Here is a 19,719-nt window from a genome sequence, read left to right as displayed (position 1 = left end):
AAGAGGTAGGTGAGAAACAAATCTCCACTGTTGCAGGCTCTAAGGAGATAAAGAGATTCAGAGAATCCCCTAAGATATTCAGTCAGGATTCCAAATGTCAGAGAGCTGGTGGTAGCATCTCTACATTGCACAGGAAATAAATCCTTTACCAATTATTAGTACTTAAAACACAAGTACAGGGTAGTGTACTACTGGGCTGAAAATATGCTGTTTTAATCCAAACAGCGATTGTCCCTTGTCCCAGATGATTATGGCCTTTCCATCTGAAGTATACAGTAATTCCACAATATAACTACACTGCTGCTGTTACAGCATCAGAGAAAATCATCTGCTGCATGCTTTTGTTGGTAGGAAAATAGTGTCAGGTGTTGTAAAGCTGCCTGGCCTGTTGCTCTACATTAAACAGGAGCAGTGGTAAAGGCAATCAGCTTATTCTGAGTTTAGGATGTCGCACAGAAACTGCCAGGGCTCATCCTCAGTCCTGTATTATCTAGATGACCTGCAATTAGCCATGTAAAATTGAGTTTATCATTCTGTTAGGTCCTATGTGGTTGCCAAATAATTTGCTCACTGATTCTGAAGATAAATCTGAACCGTAAGTAGAAACAATAAACTGACATTTTGCATGCAGAATTATTTAAATAGATGCATAAAATCTCAATGAGGATTGTGTTTCTTTCCATGCCTCTTGTAAAATATTAGGAGAACTTTCCTAGCACTTGACTGGAGCACATACTGCCGTTGAAAAACTGCCATTTTTGTGAGAACCCACACTTATAAAATACTCATGTCTGGTTTCTGTCAGCAGCACATTTTAATTTTATCAGTTCATTGTTACCAGTACAGATAAAGAGGTAAAATAAGTTTATGTTACGGAATGATTCTTATTTTTTCTGAATGACTGTATCTGATTCTTTTCATAGAGAGAAGTTCTGGAACAGCAACAGCGCGAGAGAGATGACACAAGTTTCCATAGTATGTGTATGTTCTGCGATCAAGAATTCACAGGAAACAGGTTGGTTTGTTTACCTGTTTGCTTTTGATTTTTTTCCTATGTGCTTAGCATCTTTGTTTATGATTTTGATGGCATTTAACCAGTTAGTGCCTAATGTTAGAATTAAGGGTATAGTTTAAGTGTTTCTTTCAACTGCAATGCCATTTTAAATAAACCCCGACCTACTTCTTAATTTTTTTATTTATTCCAGTGCAACTCTTTATACTACCCAGCAAGATGGAGTTGGGAACTGAACCATTTTAAAGATAGACAGTTTTTTAGCAGTTGTTATAGTGGCAAGGAGAGCTACCTAAGCCAGTATGGCTATTACAAAATGTTTCTATCTAGTTGCATATTTTCATATTTAAACTTCACCAAACCAGTGTGAATTCAAATATCAAATTAGAAAATTAGAATGGAAAACTAGAGACTGGAGTGCTTTGCAGCATCAGTCAAATGCAAGCCTGAATTCCATTCAAGTGCTTATTCCAAAGACACTTTCTTTATACAGATAAATCAGTTTCAGCTGGAAAGGCTGAGTCTTTTCTTTGAATGTGTGTTTGCTTGGCTAGTTGTGGTACTCTGGAAAGGTAGAAGGACCCAGGATCATGTCCGCACAGGTTACCCCAGTGTGGTGTGAGCATCCAATCCTTTTCACTGACTGTTGTAGTGAAGTTCACATTATTCAGCCCTGGAACTTCATCCTCTGCTTATTGGGTCTGACAGGTTGTTTGAAAATCACACCTGAACTGTGATAAAAGCAAGGCTTAGCAGTGTCAACACTTGGGTATTGAGTCCTCAAAAGCAGAAGCCAAGGCATAAAGAGGTGTTGGGCACATAAAGAATTAACCAATATATCTCTATTAGGAAAATACCTTATTTGAACATCCATGATGTTTGTTTGTGTGTACTTGTGAGTGCTGTTTGCATTGGTGCTGCTGTGTGAAGCAATGCTGATGTAAAAGCATATCGCATCCAAGGATTTCCGCTCTGCTAACTAGCACAGAGAAAACAAAATGCCTTTTTAGAATGTTTCTTAAGATAGTTGGTTGAATCGTGTGATTTGCTCATTCAAGTTAATAAATGACAGTGATGGTCAAAATATACTGCAATTTTCATTTAAAAGATATTATTTATGCGCATAGAATAAGTGGTTGAAATGTTACTGAACATTGAGCAGAGCTGAAATTGAAAACTTATTTTAATAAAGTTGCTTTCTTTTTTTCTAGCAGTGGCAGCGACATTATTATTGTTTAGTTAATGTTGGCTTTTATGCGTTTTTTGAGCAATTTGTGTATTTAGAGTCACTAATTGAATACAACATTTTGTTATGTCTTTTGTAGATCTGTCCTTCTCAATCATATGGCAAGGGAGCATGCTTTTAACATTGGGCTGCCAGATAACATTGTGAATTGTTGTGAGTTTTTAGCCGTATTGCAGGGGAAGCTTGACAAGTAAGTAGTGTTTTATTTGGGTTTTTTGGGGGGGAGGTGTTAATGGACTTAGGTCATTTTTTTTTTACCTTGGAAATAAGTTGGGTTAAATTTAATTCAACGTTCATAATTAGTTAAGAAGAAACAGAGAACATAAGTTTATTGTGAGTGCTCTTTAGAAGGCTTTCTTTTAATCCTTTGAAAGCACAAAGCTTCAGCTGTTACGCATTGAATTGACATCAGTAATAGCACATCCCTTTTTCTCATAGTTGTTAATGTTCTTCTTATCGCAGTCTTTTTGCTAAACATTTCTTTAATCACTGAATACAAAGTTGTTATAACAATATTTGTTCAACTCTGTATATCAATAACATGGGATGGTTTCTCCTTCCCTTTACTGCTTACAGAGTACATTCCAGAGCAGGAGAAAGCCAGCATACATGCTTCCTTAGAAACACATAAACCTGAGATGGCCGAAGAAGTTAGAAAGTGTATCTGGGAGAAAACCGTAGGTAGCAAAGAACAAGAAACTCTTTACTTCAAGTTTCCTTTGCAAGTATCTAAGTACCCTTGATAGATTTCGTAAATGGGACAATAAGAAGCATGCCACAAATATAAACTGAGCCCTAGCTGAAAATTTACTTCTTTAAGAGTCAAACTAGCTTTAACAAGTTTAGCAGATTTTAATACGGTCTGTAATCAGACTGTACAAGAAATTTGCCTAAGTCTTAGGCTTAGTTATGAAAGCCACAGAACACTTGGATCTGTGAAAATTAGGATGTGGAAATTAGATTAAACAGCCTTCCAAGTCAGTTTAGGATCCATTCATTTGTACATCTGGGGTTACGGAGGAAGGAAATAAAATAAAAGCTTCGAAGGATGGAAAAGGCAACAGACTCTCAATTTTAGTCTTTGGCTTGACAAAGAATGTGCAGTCACAATAGATACATGTTAACTTTCTCCAGAAATGAAGTTTTATTGAGAATATATTTTACCATTGGTGTTGCCCAATGCAGTGAGTTACCACACTCACTGCTAAGTTGCAGCTTTACTATTTATCAGTAGGACCTAGGCTTTTGTTTGGAAGGAGGTTTCTCAAAGCAAATCCTCTCTGTAGTTAATACACATGCTTAAATTACTTCCAAAGCACTGAAAGGCCACTTCTCCTACTGCTAAGAATGGACTTCATAGCTGTGCTAATAAAACAGTGCCTGAAAATATTATTAAGAGGAGAAAAAAATCTTGTTTCAGGCAAATAGCGTGACTACATTGTATGTGCTGAGGAATTAAGTATTCTTCCAGGGTTGCCTTTCACAAATAGAGCAAACATTTTACTGTTAGCAGGTGGAGCAAAGCAAATACTAAAATGTATAGAGTTTAGATATATAACATATAAAATCAAATATATATATAATGATCAGGGGACTGGAGCACCTCCTATATGAAGATCAGCTGAGAAAGTTGGGGCTGTTGAGCCTGGAGAAGAGAAGGCTGTGTGGAGACCTCATAGCAGCCTTCCAGTATCTGAATGAGGCCTATAGGGATGCCGGTGATGGACTCTTCATTAGGGGCTGTAGTGATAGGACAAGGGGTAATGGGTTAAAACTTGAACAGGGAAGTTTAGATTGGATATAAGGAGGAAATTCTTTCCTGTTAGGGTGGTGAGGCACTGGAATAGGCTGCCCAGGGAGGTTGTGAATGATCCATCCCTGGCCGTGTTCAAGGCCAGGTTGGACAAGGCCTTGGGTGATATGGTTTAGAGCGAGGTGTCCCTGCCCATGGCAGGGGGGTTGGAACTTGATGATCTTAAGGTCCTTTCCAACCCTAACTATTCTATGATTCTATGATTCTATAAATCTAAACTATATATATATTTTATATATAAAATGTGTTCTGCCATAGGACCTATGATTACCAACAAAGCACAAGGAGAACTCAAAACTTCCTTAAGCGTGTAAATGTTACAGCAGTTCTTGGAAGACAAAAAGATACTGAGAATCCTGAATTGTTGCTCCACACACAAGAACTGAGAGGAATCTGAATATACCTTTACTGAAGAAGTATGAGGTTTTTCAGGGTGTAGGCACAGACCTTCTAGGCACAATATTAATGGGTTTTGTGGGGGCAAATGCTTGAGTAAGAAAATAATTGTGTTCTTCACCACCTGTATCTTAAACCCTGGGGAAATCACAGAAAGATCTGACCCAGGCACTGTTAAAATTCCTTCTGACTGTACAATCAAGCTTTCATCTGTCTGTAAAGGGAAGAAAAAAGTAATAATAATTTAAATTCAGAGACACTGCTCTTTTAAAAAAATCCATGTGTTTTGTGTCTTAAAGTGCTGTCATTTACCCTCCCATCCCATTGTTTTTCCTGCTGCCAGTATCTCCAATACAAAGATAATGATCAAATATATATATATTGATCAGGGGACTGCACCACCTCCCGTATGAAGATCAGCTGAGAAAGTTGGGACTGTTCAGCCTGGAGAAGAGAAGGCTGCATGGAGACCTCATAGCAGCCTTCCAGTATCTGAAGGGGGCCTATAGGGATGCTGGGGATGGACTCTTCATTAGGGACTGTAGTGACAGGACAAGGGGAAATCGGTTAAAACTTAAACAGGGGAAGTTTGGATTGGATATAAGGAGGAAATTCTTTCCTGTTAGGGTGGTGAGGCACTGGAATGGGTTGCCCAAAGAAGTTGTGAATGCTTCAATCCCTGGCAGTGTTCAAGGCCAGGATGGATAAAGCCTTGGGTGGCGCGGTTTAGTGTGAGGTGTCCCTGCCCATGGCAGGGGGGTTGGAACTTGATGATCTTAAGGTCCTTTCCAACCCTAACTATTCTATGATTCTGTGATTCTATAAAATGCCACAGTTACATAGTTTTTATTTCATGAGGAATTATTTTCTAGGGGTTTTCCCAATCCCTCCATGGAGATAATTTTTCAAATGGCCCAAGTACCTGCCTCCATCTTAGTAGGACATGTAAACCATCGCTTATAAGAAAACTGTTTTTATGTCTTGGCTAGCCAGAGGCTCAAGACCTGCATCCATTAACAATGATGTTTCTATAAGCTCAGGGCTCTGCTACGTCTCTGCCAGGAAAAAAAAAAAAAGACCATCTTCTATTTCAGGGAGAATCACCCACTTAGGCTGAAATGCAGATTACTGTCCTTATAGACCACTCTCTGAGCCTGGAGATTTGACCTAATCCTTTATAGGATCAGCATGCAGGTGTTAGTTGATACTGCAGTGGAGAGAACAATTATTTTATAGTACTGTAACAGAGAATTTAAGACAGCACATATACTTCTATTTTGTTTAAATTGTTCTGGAAGACCTAAGTGTGGTAAAATTGTCATTCATTAATGAATGTGTTCAAATTCTCAAGTACTGTGTATATATATTGAATAATTCATATATCTACATAGATATTAATTATTTTTAAAATATACACATATGTGTGTGCGTATGGAAGAATTTATTTACTAAATTCAATTTCTCAGGCTTTCAAAACCCATTGCTCACCCTGGCGAACTTTCATTTAGTCTCTCCGTTGACTTAGAAATATCAAACTTCCTGTTCAGCTGATTTAAATTGGTTTTAAAGCTATGTAGTACATTCAGAGTTCGGGGTTTCTCACTCTGAATTATAAATACACAGCTGCTGATGGGCTGGATGCCAGTATAAGTGCATGCTGAGCTAAGAGTTTACATGTTGAACAGCCAGTGTCCCTCCTGTGCATTGGTAGGACAATTTTGGGTGACCAGACTTTTCTCTCAATTTGTATGTGGGGCAAACAGTAAACTTTTATATTATCTATTTTTCTATTTTATGTTATTTTTGTCATCCCTGTGTTTGCTTGACTCTCCTGTGATCTAAGATTATTATCTTGTACTGGTTTTATTTTAACGTGTGGACCTCAACCTTTTTATCTCAGTTTGCAGTGTTTATACTGTGAAAAAGTCTTCAGAGACAAAAACACACTTAAAGATCACATGAGAAAGAAGCAGCATCGCAGAATCAATGCCAAAAACAAAGAATATGACAAATTTTACATCATTAATTACTTGGTAAGTGGTTCTATGAATGATTAATAAATTGACTACAGAGATGCAAACAATATCTTATTAGAAGTAAGTAATTCCAAACCTGCAATTAGTACAAAGGTCAAAAATCAAGTGAAGGACTTTTAAGAAATATGCTTTTTTATGGTATTATATTCTGGATAATTGTTAATCTAAGGAATAGTAAACATTTGTTGTTGAGAATTGATTTTGAGTGATACAAGAATGTAGCTTGAAGAGACGCTAATCATCATGCCATTACTGCTCAGCTTCTGCTTTAAAAACCAGAAGGGAAAATGAGATAATGCAGTAGATGGAGGTCTGACTTGAATGCTGTTGGCTTTGAGCTTGTTTTCTACAAAGCTTAAGCTGAAAGTGCTCTTCAGAGTATAAATTAAATGGAAAGAGGAGGAAAATGAAAGATACATAGATGAAAAGAAAAGTAAGTGTTCATTTTTAGCCTCCAGGTAGGTGTGTGTTGCTAGGTATTAATATTTTTCTATCTCAGACCTTTGAGAGTGTGTATGTGTGTGCGTAAAAGATTTTCACTTGCTGTCTTTGATTTATGAATATAGGAACTGCTTCAAAAGCTGCTACATTTTGTCCCAGAAGTAACTGTATTTCACCTGAAATAGTCTTTGTACCTTCTATATGTGTTAATATCCAAGTTATAAGTAGGCATCCTTGACTGTTCTACCTACTCTTTTCCTTTAATTTCTCTACCTGGGTTTTACTCAATACTAACGACAAAAAGTTGTATGTTTAATGCTCTAGCAAGTCCTTTTTGCTCAAGATAGAGTGAATTTTCTCTGTGATCCCTTATACTTTCCTTCAAAATATCAATGATCTAAGGCCTATATTTTCTTTTCTAGATATTTAAATATTGCTGCTTTAAAAACTGACCTATACTTGTTGCACGGTGAGGAAAAGGTTGTGAAGTTCTGGAGGGTACATGTTCTCAGCTCCTTGACAGAACTGGGCATTCACTTCTCCCTTGCAAGTTAACAGACTTGAGTTTAATGTTGTAATTGTTTTAAGTGATTTTAATAGTTTTATTCTTCTCTGCTAGTCCTGCAGGTAATCCTGCCGTTTTGAGAACTTGACATCCTTCTTAAATTACCTTCTGTCTCTGACTTGTATTCATTGTTTGGATTTTAATCTGCCCCAGCTGTGATGAGGAAATTGAGCTAGATGACTGTTTGGATGCAGAGACAGCCATTATGATACAGGGAGGTCATAACATCAGTGCAGACACAGTGCCTGTGTCATGTTAATAAGCAGAATATGCCAAACTAAATATAAGAGCAAGACTAATATTCATAGACTTTACCTCTTTTCCACTCTTTCCAGTTGCTCCAAAACTGGTGGCCTTGTCCATATCTGTTGAGAGTGATATACAGCCTATATGCTTCCTGAACCACATCCAAGCATTGTCTGGATAGTGCTGCTGGCATGGCTATGGAACGTGCAAACTGTTAAACAGTATGGGCAATCACAGAACAGTGCTCAAGTCATTTGTTCCTCTTTAGTTATTGCTGGTATTCCAGACAGGTCTTCAGAGTAACTTCTTATGCCAGCCTGAATCAATTCACATATTGATAACTTAGCGGCATCACTTAGAGATGTGTTTTTCAGGTCCATGCTGTTGCAGAGGATGGTAAATATAATTCAACTAAAATATGTCAAACAACCAAGATGTTCAGAATTGCTGGGGGCCTTCATGTGCAGGGTTTGTACAGTGTGATGCCAGTGCCGCTTCTGGGACATACTTTGAACGATCACAATTTTTTTTCTGGCTCTATATGCTCTGCTACAGACTTGTTTTCTTTCCACACATTTTCAGTTGTTTCTCAGTACGTTCTGCTTAGTGAACTATTTATACTCAGTGTTTCTGGTCTTTCAAACTGTATCCATTTCAGAATACTGACATTTCTTCTTTAAAAAAAGGATCCTTTATTATTAAAGGATTAAAAACAGACTAAAAACTTTACCTTAAACACTTATAAAATAGTTTGCTGTTAAATGTGTATTTGCACGCTTTTTGTATGAGATTAAATTTTTCACTAACATGAAACTTTTAGGACAGTCCCTGTGTAGTAGACAGTGTTGCTTTCCAAATAGCCTTTGGTAAGCACTTTATTTTTGCACAAAGGAGAAAAAGATTAAAAGGAAGAACTTTAATTTTTTCACTGGGGTTCAGTAGATTGGCCTTTATGTGTAAGGAGAAATAACATTATTCTCTACTGCACATATGTAGTCTACAGTAGGGTATATTGATGTCATAGGGTGGGGCTTTTCCAAGCTGTGTCTGTATTCACGGTGTAGTGATTTTAATTCCTCTCCCCCAGCAACTTATAACTTACTAAAGGATCATTTTTTCCAATGTGTACTGTCAAGCTTTACTGACTTCTCAATGAGTCTTTAAGATCTGTGCTTCACATTGCTCTAAATGTCCAGGGTCAATTTCACAGCCATGGATTACATATCTTATCAGACATAGTAGATGGACTGTTTAAAATTTTACTACCAAATTCACCTTGACCTAAAGATGTAGGCATACAATTTATCTATTTTTGTATATTTTCACAACAAAAACCCTGAAGTTTGAGAATGTAACAAAGATCTTACTATATGCCACTTTGATCAAGTTTGTTTTCATAAAGAGACTGTAACACTAAGTAGGCTTCTAGTGATAAACATCAGTATTATCACAGTCTTACCCACTTTATTTTTAGGATGTTCACCATAAAGCTTTTCTGTCAGCAACTGGATTTTAAGCTATTTTAAGCTACTTAAATGGACAGTTCTTAATTACAGCTATCTTACAGACATAATTGTCCTTTTCTTATGATTTTCCATTGCATATTGTCTTTACCGAACACTGCATCAAATAATCTTACTAAGCTGGAACTGGCAGTTTCCTTTAATTTGTGGCTTTTGTACTGAGACATTTTAGGGGCTTTTTGTTCAGATGTCCTGAGAATGTCTGCTGAATTGCCTCATGATCTTCTGGCCAGTTCTTGCTTGTGTTTTCAAACTGATGGCAGAGCTCCCATTGATTTCATTTAGAACAGTAGGTCTGCCTGCATTCTTCCTTGCCCTCCGTTATGCTTTTGGCTTCGCATGTCGTTTTAATGCAGTTGTGAGAATCTGTTTTCATATAAGTTACATTTTATGTCTATTTGTTGATGATTCCTTCCCCTAAATTTCCAACTTGGCATAGCAATGAGTAATACAGTGCAAATTCCTTTGCAGATATTCTGGTATTCTGAGGCTTTCTATGACTTCTGTCATGATGTACAAGCTGCTTTGATTTGTCTACCCCCATTTAATTGACATATTCACATTAGTGTTAAGGTAAATTACACCTATCTTCAGTAGGAGTGGCAGCTTTTTAGTCATGCATGAGATTTCTTTCATAAGCAAGTATCAAAAGTTTATTATTGGGTAGTTACATTAAATTAGACTGGGAGGTTTGCGATTATGCAAATGAGTTGAAAGGCAATGCAGACTTCCCAGTGGATTTGGAGGTCTTTTGTCAGTATTGTGTAAGTATGGAAGATGCTGCCAATCCTATTCAGGAAGGCTTGAAATATAAATTGACTAACTGATAGTATAGGGTGAAGAACTGAGCAACAATGCATCCAAGATATACATGTAGGTTACCTTATTTTTCTTTTCTCAAAAAACTCCTCCAACCTAATTTTCTTGTTTCTGTGCCTGTGTTAGGCTGTGGCCCCAGGGGTTGCCCAAAGTGCCAAGTAAAAACAGAGAGGGAAGAACTCTGTACTCTGTGGTGCCTGCTGGAGGCCATGAAAGAACAGAAGGCAGTATTAAAACTCTCTTATTCCCAGCCCCAGGAACTGAGATGGACCAAGACTGAGAGGGCCTTCCCTTCTGTGTTTACCTGATTGTTACCACCAGCACTTTAAGGATAAAGTGTGCTCTGTAAGAAGCACAGATGTTTATTTTCAAATTGACAAATGGCATGTATCTATAGTAATGTAACATCATGATAACGCATGTGCTTATGACTAAGCTAGACAGCTGAAAAATGGTACCTATTACCTACGAGAAAACTTGTTTCATAAAGCCGTCTGTTTTCCTCAAAGATAAAAAACGTTTTTCCTTATTGCCAAACCCAAAATCATCTTTATTACCTGAGGGGGCCAGTGGAAGAATGTTTTGTTATGAGGGTTACTGTGTATATTTAGCCTATTTGAATTACACGGTGTATATTTTGCAAAACAGTAAAGGGAAACCCTTCATCAGTTGGTGATAGTTCAAAACTTAAAATCCCACAAGTGGGGGAATGCTTCATATTGAAATTCATCCAATATTTATTAACTAATGTTGGCGTGACCTCGTCTATGTGCTTATGCATCTTGAGTTCTGCAGCAATATAAAACAATCCAGATGATCGCAGTAAGGCAGGTGAGAAGGGCAAGAGGAAATTTGCAGGGGAAAGCGGCATCTGTTTAGAGTTTCTGAGCTCCATGGGCCTGGAGCTCTGTTTTCAGGTAGTTCTATAACTGTTCTTTTGGGAAAACTGCTTGAGATACCAGCTGCTGTTTCTAGTTTCTCCTGTCTCAGCACTTCCTCTGAAGCTGGGGTATCTTGCCTCAGTAAAGCACATGGACTGTCTCCCTGTAGAACCTTTGCACTCGAGAAGGTAAATTGTCAGTGAGGCAATTCATCTCTGTGCATTTTGACTTCATTTTGGGAGAAGAAATAATCAAACCATACACATTTGGGTTCATTTGGATATATAGCAAGGCCTGTAGCTTTTTTAATTATGTGTTTTCTACTGTTTGAACTGTAAACTATGTCAAGTCTATTTTTTCTCTTGTTTTGTTCAGAATTTCTTGAGAATCTCTTGAGATGGTTGCTGGGAGCTCTTGCATCTCAGATGAAAGAACAAGGGAAGTTGAATACTTAACAAAGGCACCCTTGGTCCCAGATGCCCATCAAGCTGTAGAGCTGAAAAGGTGTATGTTACCAAAACAAATCAAAACAACTGGAAGAGCTTTAAGAATGTTCTGAAGAACTCTTGCCCACCCAGTTGCTTCAGCTTCAGCCTCTTGGCACTTTCATCACAATGTCCCCAGTTACCCATGCACTGTGCAATTTTCCAGTGATACAAGACCTGGTTAGCATTTTCCTTTTTCCTCTTTTTTTTCCTCCTCTGTATATAAATATGTGAGGGAAACAGAGACCTTCTCTGCCTTCTTCACAGAAACTTCATAAAGAAACCACAACAATAAAGCTTTTGTATGGTTTTTCCCTTTCACCTCTAATTGAAAGGTGAAGTTTAAAATCGGCTGCTCTTTTGAACATACTCTTTTATGTATATATACTTCAAGCTGGTACAAGGAGAAATTGTGAGCATTCGTCTTCATTTTGCATGTAAGAGACTATCCACTCATTAAGGCGTTAGCATTAGCAGCTGTAAGAAACTAGAGTGGTGCCCTGAGAACTTGGTGAGAGGTGTTAATGGCTTCATGTTATCTCACAGTGATGGTGACATTAATGAGTCTCCCCTGTAACTCAGCAAGTTTGCACACAACCATGTAGCATCACTGAATTAATTACTGAGTTTTCATTCTGTAATATATGATGACATGTTTAGAGCTGTCTAGAGACATTTGTTTATCGCTTACCTGATAGACACTAACAGCATTGCAAATTCTCATTAACTGTTAAATGATGGATATCTTTTCCTTCTTTTGCCAACCATCCATGAAGGCAATAACACTTGTTACTAAGGATGTTATTAAATATATTTATTAGAGAGAATATTTGAATTAGATAAATGAAAGTATGAGCTTACTAGCTGCCTTTTTTTTTAACGAGTATGAGATTGTCAACTGTGATCTTTGTGAATCTTTTGCAGCAGTCAAAATCATTTCAAAAATACTATTTTGATTACAGGTTAGTTTGCTCAGGTTTACTTTAAAGGCAGGAAGAATCAGAGCAAAAAGAAAACAGTAGCTAAAGATCACTGCTGGTATTTCAGTAGGGTACTTCAGCATTTTATTGCCTGTTATTTATATTGCAGCCATGCTGAGAGTGCTTGCCATTGTGCTGAATGCTGCACAAATGTATCAGGATGTACTTTGTGCTGAAGGTCTTTCAGATATAAATAAACAACACAGAAAGTAAAAGGAAAAACAGAACACCATGAATAGGTGTGCTTACATTCATGTCTGAGAAGAGGATGGAAGAGAAACTGGAGCCTAGCTCAGAGATCTATGCACTGGATCTATGCCCTATGCTGCCTTTCTGGGGTACTCTGTAGCTAAGTTTACACCATGTGTTTTCACTAACATAACCTCGTACAAGGTACGAGTGCTGACTGGTGTAACTATGCCAACTGAAGTCTCAGATGTTACAGCTGCATTATTTAAGCAGCATATGCTGCATGAAGTGCAGGGTAGGCAGACTGGATAGAAGTGTGACGGCAAACTCGAGATGGTGATAATGTACCCACCTTGTGAACATCTTGGTAGTGTTGCAACGCTTTAGTTTTACACAGAGCATGGATGGTTTTCTTGAGAACTCTGTGCCAAATAATCATCTTCTGAGATATAGGGTGGGAAATGCTTCATTAAAAGACAAAGCAAATCGTTACTTTAAAAATCATTACTAAAGCAATGTTGTACAACTACCTTTAACTCACAGAAGTACCAGAGTGATCCAAAATAAGATGTTGACTGTGATTTCTAAGATGTTAATTCCATTGATATATAAAAGATGATGTGAAACAGGAAATGTTTTTTCTCTTTCTTTTCTGTTTTCTCCCCAGGAATTTGGAAAGTCCTGGGAGGAAGTGCAGTCAGAGGATGACCGGGAGCTACTAGATAACCTAGAAGAGTAAGAGTTACTTATATGCCAATTATAAAGACTTGCAAGGCCATTATCATTGAAAGTAGTTACAGGGAAAATGCTGTGCACAGTTAGTACACAGTTAAAATTCATTTAAACCAATCAAATCAACTCCAAAATGTTCTCATTAAAGACAGTTCTGCACAGTGAGGGCTGTAAATTTTGTACTTCAACTGGAAGCTTATTTTTCATTTGCACAGAGCTCAAACAAGAGCTGTTTGTGTTTGCAGTGATGTAGGTAAAATGAGTTATTTTTTACTTTTGTACCAAAAAAACAGCTGAACGAGTTTTGCTCAAATTTAAAAATCAAGAGTAAACATCAAAAATGTCAGCAGGATAAAGAAATTACATTAAAAAGTCTGATAAAAAGGTAACAACTAGAAATTAAAGCAGGATTTCAAAGGAAACTTCCCAGCAAAACAGACTGCGGGTGACATCCACCTCTCCTCTGCATTCTTCTGTAGTCCAGGCCCTCAGGTCACCGCAAAGTTGGCTTCCTTGGCCATAGAGAATTGAATAGCCAGGAAGTAATTTGTGGGTATTGGGGTCCCTGACCTTCCTGGTTCTGCCTGTTACTTGAGCTTAATTTCACTTGGTTATACTTGTTCGCAATAATATTTCTATCCGTCAGAATATTTCTATTCCTCAGTAGCACTGGGGTTTTAAACAAATGTGTTGGCAAAATATTCTCTGTGTGCATTTCTAAATGTAGCATAAATGAGTGCCTCAGGAATAATAATATTTGATAAGTAAATAGCACTTGAAATGAAGTCTGTCTGATGATTATGTCTTTGGCTGGTGTATTGAAAGATGAGAAAGGTACAAAAGAATTTAAAAGATCTTATAAACACAGAATGGGGTATTTGATGACTTGCCAAACTGGAGAGAAACTGAAGTTAAGATCCTGTTTATTTAGTGCAGGCAAATTCAAGTAGGACTTACTGCCTGTCTGCAGAGGAATTAGCCAACAGTAACTGCTCCGTTACCCTTGTATTCAGGTATAAATCCACACTGTCTCTTCCACCTCTTTAAAGTATTCAGTTTCTCTGGATTTATTTCTAGTGCTGTGAGAGCAGAATCTGAAGTGCCCTTTCACAAAATGTCTCTTCTCTTTTCCACAATTAAATGAATCTTTTTGGCTCTGAATCGTAAGAGACTGGTCAGACTGGGAAGAGCATCCTGTGTGTGCTGTTTGCCTGTTCTGTGAACAACAAGCGGACACCACAGAAAAACTGTATCTTCACATGCAGGTAAGACTTATTTTAAATAACAGTTCTTTCATCATTTGGAAATAAAGAGTGGGATTGTATCATCTTTGTTAAGGTCCAATCAGCTGCTGCATTGGAATGCCCTCTCTATTGCAGAGCTAAAGCACTGCATGAATCTCCAGCATCAGTTCTGTAAAATAGGCAGAGGAGTCAAGTTTTACATTGAGACTATGACTCGCTGTTACTTGTGAGTGTACAGACTGGTACAGACAATAAAGATATAGCATCTTTAGTATTGTAGTGGTTTGATGATTTAATGCACTTAATGGTTAGAATCTGTGTTTCAGTTTTAATTAACTATTTAATGAGAGTGTTGCAGTCTAACAGAATATAAAAGCTCCTGATGAAGCAAAACTGGGAGGGAGGGTGTGTGTTTCATGTAGTAGGGTTTGCACATCTATATGCGTATGTCTGTGTCAGTCTATGAAATGTTGTGCTGTTTTTAACTTGAAATAGTAGAAGTAGTGGAAATAAGATATTTTTTTATTTCCTTTTTTTTCGCTTCAGAAATCACATGGATTTGACTTTCCTAAAATAAAGACAGAGCATGGTGAGTAAGAGGTGCTGTAGTTGTCAGCATTTGCCACTAGTGTGGAGAAAACCACATCATAAGAGCACTGGAAAACAACTATATCGATTTGATTTTTGTTCGGGCATTTAACTTTTCCATTATGGAAACTGTTTCTCCCAGCTTATGAAAGGAAGCCAAGAACACTTTATTTTTCTGGAACTGTTGTTAGTACCAAGGATGTCTGCTATTTTCTTTAGAACCATTGCATTATTTTGAAGAGTATCTTCTACAAATACCTACTCTGTGAGTCCCAGATCTGGCTGCTGGAGTACTGGAATTATTACTATTATTACAATCATTATCATTATTATTGATGTTGTTATTATTATGGATATTATTATTGCTATTATTATTATTATTAATGCTATTGTTGTTATGCCTGTTGGTACTTGATTGCAAATGGGAAGGCTGTGCTCTAGGCTTTGTTCAGCCAGTGTTTGCTTTCTGCTGTTGACTAAGCAGAAAGACTTACTTGGACCGAGAGGAAGCAAAGTATTTACAATTTTTACATTAAAAGAAGGGCTATTTCCTCTACAGCTGGGAAAAAACAGTTGTTCAGTTGATTTGCTAAGTTACAGCATTCTGCCAGTGCTGTAAGAGTGATAAACTCTTACCAATCTCTACGCTGAATCCAGGAAAGCATTTGTAAATTAAATCTTATGTTTCCCAAGTGCTTCTTTACTGTGTTTTCCAGGTCTGAACTTTTATCAGCAAGTAAAGCTACTGAACTTCATCAGGAGAGAAATCCATCATTGTCGTTGCTACAACTGCCAGGAGAAGTTCCAGTCTAAAGGAGGATTGATAAGTCATATGGAGGAGACCAAACACATTACATTCTTGCCAGCTAGGTCTACATGGGATCAACCACAGTAAGGGCAAGCATGTTTCTTCCAGCATTTATGGTGTTACTTGATAATACCTGTAAAACAGTAAGTTGAAAGTTTTGGGGTTTGCCAGTGCAGTAGTGCCCTGAGCTCTACTGGCCTAGATAAAATAATAGGTGATCTCAGAATACTCAGAATTAGAAATCTCACAGTCTGAAGCTAAAATGAACATGAGATACTGCTCTTGTGGTTGCACCCAGGATGCACTGTCACTGTAAGCTGTGTCTGCACTGTCAGGTCAGTGTGCTAGAGAAGGCAGAATTATGTTTTGCCTGTTATTTGCAGTTGTGCAGTACATGGTGCAAAACATATATGGTACACATAGATCATGTTCTCTCCTGGTGGAGAAAAGGCTGAGCCTGTGCACCATAGTGACATCTCAACTGCTCCTCCTGTAGGCACCTTTTCATTCTTTCAGCCATTGGCTCTCTAAACACATGCAGCTCATGCCTGGAATGGGCATCTGACACATATCCCATTGCTAGTAAAGATACACTGTAGTCATATGGTTCTGGAACCACTTCTTTTACATGTCTAATGTAGATATATGCATATGTCTACCTCATTTTAGGCATCAAAACAAGTTTGCCCTTAGTTTCCTCCATAGCAAATAGAGTGTAACAACACTGGTTCAGACTGTAAGTAGGCTGAATAGGTCTGGGGGATGACACCATAGGTGGTAGAACACAGGGAGTGTTCTAACTCAAACAGCTCACTACAGCATTTGTTGTGGGACAAATCTGGATCTGCAGCCTCAGTTGTGACAATGTACAGGTGAAGAAGCAGGGGGAAAAGCTTGTTTGTTGCCAGCTCTTCTGTACAGCTCTTCTAAGGTGTACATGCCAGTTGGATTTTTTTGGATGCGCTATTTACTGTCATTCCAGACAGACTTTCTCATTTTTCCTTTCTTAAAATGTAATCTCATAAGATATGCTCAGCCTCTTTGAAACAAAACATGTGGCTGTCTAGTAATTATGTCTTGTTTCTTTCAGGTATTATTTTCCTACCTATGAAAATGATACACTCCTGTGTACGCTCTCTGACAGTGAAGATCTGATAACTGAGGGTCAAAGTGAAGATATCCCTGTTGTAAGCGAAGATATATCCAATCTAAAAGCTCTCAAACAGAGCAGTGTTTTAAACCAGCTCCTGTATAAAGAGAACAAGAGTCAGGAGAAATTCTGACCTAGAATTACAGCTGCTGACTTTTGAGTGTTTCTTCTGCAAGATAAAAAAACCCTCATTCTTTCAGTAATATTGAAATAGTTTAACTCATAGATGTTATCACTGGGCAAATATTATACGAAAGTGAATGCGAAATAAAATTTAACTGTAAGTGGTTTTGGTTTATATTCCTTAAAGATATAGCTTTATTTTAAAGTAAAATGCTGGATTTTCTGCCTAGCTCTCCAAATACTTTTAGTATTACTTTTAAACAGGATTTTTTTTTTCTCCTGAATAAATCAGAATTGGAGTCTTGAGCTGTTGCATAAAGCAAATTTTGCTATTTTAAGCTTAGACCTTCTTCAAAGTGAAAATTGATCTGTAGATGTATATTATTCATCATCAATATATAATATAAATGGTGCCTGTTCTGAAAACCGGCTCAGAAACATCGGTAGAGCTCTGCGTGGCCCGTGGGGATCTGAATGCATGGAAAGCTGCCAGTCCAAAGCCTAAAAAAGCATAAGAACAATTTCAGTGTTGGTTTCATCAAAGATCGAAAGAATTTAAACTAGACTGCTTGTATGGGCATGAACTGAGATGCAAAATAATGACTTAGAAGACTGCAGATACATACATCCAAGTTAAATTCTCAAAATCTCAGTTCAACTGTCCAGTAAAGTTATTTCCTTTAATGTTGAACTACATTTTCCAAGGTAACAGGGGATCTTCAGCATGTACAGAAAGCACTTCAGTCTTCACAGGGCAAAGCAGCTCAGAGCATAGGTCTCGCTAGGATGATCCAAATTGGGTATTCCTTCCTCTTTCTTCTCTGATGTCTGAAGAAGTAGTTCCAGAGTTCAGGTTTGGCTTTTCATAATACATATAACCAATTGCAAAACTGGCAAGCAAGTTTTTCTTCTTTAGGTTGGTGTCAGAGCACTTGCTCAAAGTATGGGAGTCTCGGCTCAGTGTCCTTCCCTGCCTGAGAAGATTCAAAGCCATAGCTTTGCCTTTGCGCACCCCTCTTTACCTGAAATAGACTGCTGTCAGTAAGAGTTGTTGTTTGTCATTATACAGTGATTGAGAATTATATAGCAGTCTCTGGGAGCAAGGGCTGAAGTTCAAATCTTTAGTGGTGTTCTGCCAAGCCTCCATATCCAGCCTAATTCACCCTGCAATATATTTGTATCAGTTTCTTCGAACTTGCTTTCTCTTGGCGTTACTCATCACCCACTAGCAAAACTCCTTTCTTATTTTCTCCTGGGCCAAGGTGCTCTAGAGAGAAGTGAGAACAACAGGATGCTGGGAATGTGCTGAGGAAGACACATCAGCTACTTAACTGCACAGTGAAACAGAAACAGCAGCAATATCTGACTTGTCAAGAGGAAATGGGGTAGGAGTGGTTCAGCAGTTGCTGAGAATATAGACAAAAGAATGGGGCAGGTGTAATCATATGTCTGCATTTCCTTGGGTTAAACTGGTACAAAAATGGAGGAGGAACAACCCCAATATTTTTGAACTAGGATGTCTGACCATCTTAAATACACTGTGGTTGCATTTATAAATTTCTCGATTTCAACAGCTGTTGCTGTTGAATTTTTCTTCCCTCTGAAGCAATTTTCTTTTCAAGCACTTATTTTCTTCCTAAATTAGAAATTGATTCCAGTCTCTGCTTTTCAGTCAGATTCTTAGCTGAGATGGGAGTAAAAGTTGATGAGGTTTACATTAGTAAGTGTGTTGAGCAATGGAAAAAGTCAGTAGGAGAACTATGGCTACATCAGCAGCACATGAATGTGTTTTACTGCAAGCCCATCTCAGAAGGGCATATTAAGGGAAAGATAAAATGTTATTGATATACAGTAAAGTGAAATTATGAAACATTTCCTAGTCATAAGGAATGTGATGCTGAGTTACTCAAATCCCTATGGAATGAAAACAAGAAAAATACCTGAAAGAACCCACCAACACAGAATGACTGCTGTGCCTGGTTCTAACAGAAATTTGAAATAGCAATTTATCAGTTTACCATTAAGAGATACCTTAAGAGAAACTGTATAAATGACATGGATTGGTTGCCTTTATTGAGTAAAGAGAAAAAGCTACTTAGAAAAAGTTTCTCAGCAGTGTATAACTGTTCTCTGAAAATACCAAAAACATGTGGAGTCGGATTAGGGTGACCTTCTTACTTCAGATATGAACAGCAGGCAGCAAAGGTTTGCAGAGGGAGTTGGGTACAATTTCTAGAGTAAAAATTGAGCATCTTTATTTAGCACAATGATGCTTTTATTCAGCATTTTGCTGAAGCATACTTATGTGCTTGTATAGTGGCCACAATTTTTCCTAGGCATTCTTGTCCTCTATCTAAAGCAAAGCCAACATCAGTGCCTGTTTTAAAACTGAAGCTGCCTTTTGGTCACAAGTAGGGGGCACAGTTTTGACTGCATTCTGTA

General features: G+C 37.8%; 1 protein-coding gene across 3 annotated transcripts in view; it reads left to right on the top strand.

The window, feature by feature from the left end:
• Positions 1 to 17,438, top strand: part of ZNF277 (zinc finger protein 277) — a 53,479-nt gene extending 36,041 nt beyond the window's left edge. For all 3 annotated transcript variants that reach the window (XM_061373096.1, XM_061373095.1, XM_061373097.1), the window contains exons 5-12: positions 924 to 1,015; positions 2,338 to 2,448; positions 6,368 to 6,500; positions 13,300 to 13,367; positions 14,533 to 14,629; positions 15,155 to 15,197; positions 15,913 to 16,087; positions 17,095 to 17,438. In XM_061373096.1, the coding sequence (XP_061229080.1) occupies positions 924 to 1,015; positions 2,338 to 2,448; positions 6,368 to 6,500; positions 13,300 to 13,367; positions 14,533 to 14,629; positions 15,155 to 15,197; positions 15,913 to 16,087; positions 17,095 to 17,287 (912 nt within the window). In that variant the 3' untranslated portion in view covers positions 17,288 to 17,438. The remainder of the gene's footprint in view (positions 1 to 923; positions 1,016 to 2,337; positions 2,449 to 6,367; positions 6,501 to 13,299; positions 13,368 to 14,532; positions 14,630 to 15,154; positions 15,198 to 15,912; positions 16,088 to 17,094) is intronic.
• The last annotated feature ends 2,281 nt before the right edge of the window (positions 17,439 to 19,719 follow it).

The sequence above is a fragment of the Neopsephotus bourkii genome, unplaced genomic scaffold (genome assembly GCF_033783945.1).
Source record: "Neopsephotus bourkii isolate Nb327-2 ecotype Australia unplaced genomic scaffold, CSIRO-AGI_Nbou_v1 NB_1624, whole genome shotgun sequence".
NCBI classification, from domain to species: Eukaryota; Metazoa; Chordata; class Aves; order Psittaciformes; family Psittacidae; genus Neopsephotus; species Neopsephotus bourkii.
Note: the sequence above shows the minus strand (reverse complement) of the source record. Positions and strands in the feature narration are given on the sequence as shown.